Here is a 3455-nt window from a genome sequence, read left to right on the forward strand (position 1 = left end):
TATAAATATTTACACTATTTACAGAAAGAGAATATAAGGCTTGAGTATGAGCAATACTGTCGAACGCCTTGGAAATATCGAACGAACAAAAGTGAACTTGTTCTTTTCGTTGAGAGGTTTGACGTAGAACATTTGCGAGCACCCTGTGGGCGTGTGCATACCTGAAGAGGGGGGGGGGGTTCAACCTCAATCTTAAGTGCTCGAAGCGAGGCAGGCATACGGCTCTTCAACACGGAACCGGAGAAGCACAGGGTTTTTCTTGTGGCGGTGCGGTGGGTTTGACCTTAACTTGGTAATACGGGACCCAGAGATCAAATCAAGCTGCAGGAATGCACTGCAGGGCCGACGCAGGGACCTTAGCAGTGAAGAAGCGTCGCTAATCCGATACAATACAATACAATACCAAAGCTTTCAGAGGGACGTCATTACAGTTATGAAGTGTATATAAAGTAACATCATTTCTTATAAAAAAAAATCATGGCCGGATAATAATCCTTACGTCATCATTTATATAAGAGAAGTGGATCAATTGATGGCGGCTATTGTAAAAAAAAACATGGTTACGAAAAAGATGTCAAATATCAAAAAGTATTTTATTCCTAAGAAAAAGAAGAATCAATTATTCAAGAAGCGTTTCTTATGTCAACAAGGGTGTCAAGTCCTTAAACGAGAGGATGTTAGACTACAGACGTTTACTAGTAGTTGGAAGGCTAATTTTATTGACATCAGAGAATTAGCTGAAGCTGGATTCTTTTATACTGGCCTTGCTGACCAAGTACAATGTGCTTTTTGTGGAGGAGTGATGTATCATTTTGAGGAAGGAGATGTACCTATGGAAGAACATAGAAGACATTTTGAAAGATGCTGCTTTGTGCAGGGATTTGAACCTTTAAGTTTACCTCCTGCATCCGGTGATATATCGATGGGTCTTTTCATATATAAGGGCTCTTTTATACATATTAACATTGTACTAATGACACAAGTCATTAATAATTTCCTTGACAACTCTAGAATTTATGCCCACTGTGGCCCCATGCATCCTGGTAAAAGTACTTTTGAAGCTAGGTTAAAAACTTTTGCTAATTGGAATTACAGTGACCGGATGGATCCCCACAAACTTGCCGAAGCTGGATTTTTCTATTTGGGAGTGTCAGATAAAGTGAAATGTTTTCATTGTGATAATAATCTGGACCACTGGAAGGTAACAGATGACCCTTGGGTTGAACATGCACGGTGGTTTAGTGACTGTGTGTTTTTAACTCAATCAAAGGGAAATACATTTAAAAAGGAAGTCAAAGATTCTTTTAAAAGGAAAGCAGAGACCGAAAACGCTGAAAGTCGAAGAAGGCTAGAGAAAAAACTGAAGACAGAATTACCAAATAAGCCAAAAAGAATGAACGTAGACATGTCTGAGGAAGTAATTGAAGAACGATATAAGTGTAGAGTATGTCTGGACAAGCGAGTCGAAGTCATATATTTGCCATGTCGCCATCTTGTGTGTTGTTCCATCTGTACTTCAGTTTTAGCAAACTGCCCGCTCTGTCGTCAGGTTATTAGTTACACGGCGAAAGTATTTCTTCCCTAAATCAAAATTTGGGTGCAACTGGTTAAATTATAAACATGGTACAATCGGATGCTTGATTTGGATTTAGTTTCCCAGTGTTGTGGCTTGACACTTTTTGGGTATGTAGTGGGTTGCTCCAGCAAACCCTTCAGGGGTTGGCATCTCCTTATACAGGGCTTAAGGATAGAAGGTTTCATAAAGAGCCGACTTCCATCCCTTCCGGGGTCATCACTACCTTTGATTAGTTTAACCATCTCTTCTTCCGTCGTTTGTGTATCCGAGACCCACTTAAACTCTAGCGTCATTCCTATTGAGGTCAATATTTCTGGATATACTATGCTAAGACTGGATTGCAAATCACATAAGCTTGAGTTTTGGTGAAGGTGAATTCAGATTGGACGGAAAAGTGAGATCATGTGGGTGAATGTGAACCAACCAAACAAATTTTATGTTATCGGTTTAGTGTTTAATCTACTAAACATAAAAATCTCTTTGTATGTGGATTATTGCTTGGAATTTCTAAAAATATAATTCCCAAAATCAGGTATAATCATAAATGGGTAAGTGAAATTTCCCCTCTATATTCTCTAAAAATTTCTACCTTCAAACCATTAGCTTTGATGTTACATTAGCACTAGGGGGTATTAGTGGGAGCAATAGTAGCAGAAGTAGTGCCGTATTAGTATATTAAATAAAAAATATTAGTTTATTTAACTGAAAGTAAGGAGTGATGTTAAAACTTAAAATGAACAGAAATTACTCCGTATATGAAATTGGTTGTCCCCTCCGCAATCCCACGCTCTTTACGCTAAAGTTTTAAATTGTTTTAAAAAGTAGAATTGTGACAAAGAGTCAAACTTTAGCGTAAAGAGCGAGGGATAGCGGAGGGGACAACCCATTTTATGTACGGAGTAATTTCTGTCCGTTTTAAGTTTTAACATCGCTCCCTACTTTCAGTTTAAAAAAACTAGTTTTTTTTATTTAAATTCTGAACGTTTTTGAATTAATGAATGTTTGATTTTGGCTCTCCGCACATAAATTATTAAAATGAAATTTGCATATTAATTCTTTTTTGGCTAAATGGTTTTCTCTTAGTTTTGATCAGAAGATAAGGGATGGGGAAGGAGGCCTAGTTCCCCTCCAATTTTTCGGTTACTTAAAAAGGCAACTAGAGCTTTTAATTTTTAACGAACGTTTTATTAGTAAAAAGTATGTGCAGCTTAAGAATTAAGTTACATAACAAACCTTTATATTCTTATTTTTTATTATGTACTAGCTGTTGGAGTGGCGCTTCGCGCCACCCCAACACCTAGTTGATGGGGCGCTTCGCGCCCCCCCAAGCCCCCCGTGCCCATAAGTCATTACGCGCCATATTAGTTACGCGCCATTGTAGTTGTGTCCCTGTGTCCCACCTGTGAATAGAGATAGATATAAATATATGTTTTTAACTACGTAAAACATGCGAATATACAACATTCTTCGCTGTCCCATTGTCTGTGCATATAAATAGCTTGTCAGGTTTACTGACTCTTGAACATGCAACATATAATTGTCCATGGGAAAAACAATCCGTATTCAGATCTATACCTCATTATTCTAATGATGTGTCCCTGTGTCCCGGTCGTCATTTATATTCCCTGTGTCCCGGTCGTCATTTGTGTCCCGGTGTCCCAGTTTGTAATTTCTCTTTGAGTGTCCCGGTCGTCATTTATATTCCCTGTGTCCCGGTGTCCCGGTCCTCATTTGTGTCCCGGTGTCCCGGTCTGTAATTTCTATTCGAACAATCCCTGTGTCCCGGTCGTCATTTATATATCCCGCTTGTACCCTCGGCGTCCCTGTTGTAGTTGTGTCCCTGTGTCCCGGTCGTCATTTATATTCCCTGTGTCCCGGT

The 3455-nt window shown here is 39.1% G+C and overlaps 1 protein-coding gene across 1 annotated transcript; it reads left to right on the forward strand.

Annotated features, from left to right (window-relative positions):
* Positions 1-460: 460 nt before the first annotated feature.
* LOC136042569 (E3 ubiquitin-protein ligase XIAP-like) lies at positions 461-2234 on the forward strand. The gene has a single exon (XM_065727536.1). It carries the CDS (start codon positions 533-535, stop codon positions 1583-1585), a length of 1053 nt encoding a protein of 350 aa, XP_065583608.1. The 5' UTR covers positions 461-532; the 3' UTR covers positions 1586-2234.
* The last annotated feature ends 1221 nt before the right edge of the window (positions 2235-3455 follow it).

Source organism: Artemia franciscana, unplaced genomic scaffold (genome assembly GCF_032884065.1).
Source record: "Artemia franciscana unplaced genomic scaffold, ASM3288406v1 Scaffold_1494, whole genome shotgun sequence".
NCBI classification, from domain to species: domain Eukaryota; kingdom Metazoa; phylum Arthropoda; class Branchiopoda; order Anostraca; family Artemiidae; genus Artemia; species Artemia franciscana.

Excerpts from the sequence above, each read along its gene's own strand:
- LOC136042569 (XM_065727536.1), top strand. The coding sequence starts at position 533 with ATGGCGGCTATTGTAAAAAAAAACATGGTTACGAAAAAGATGTCAAAT.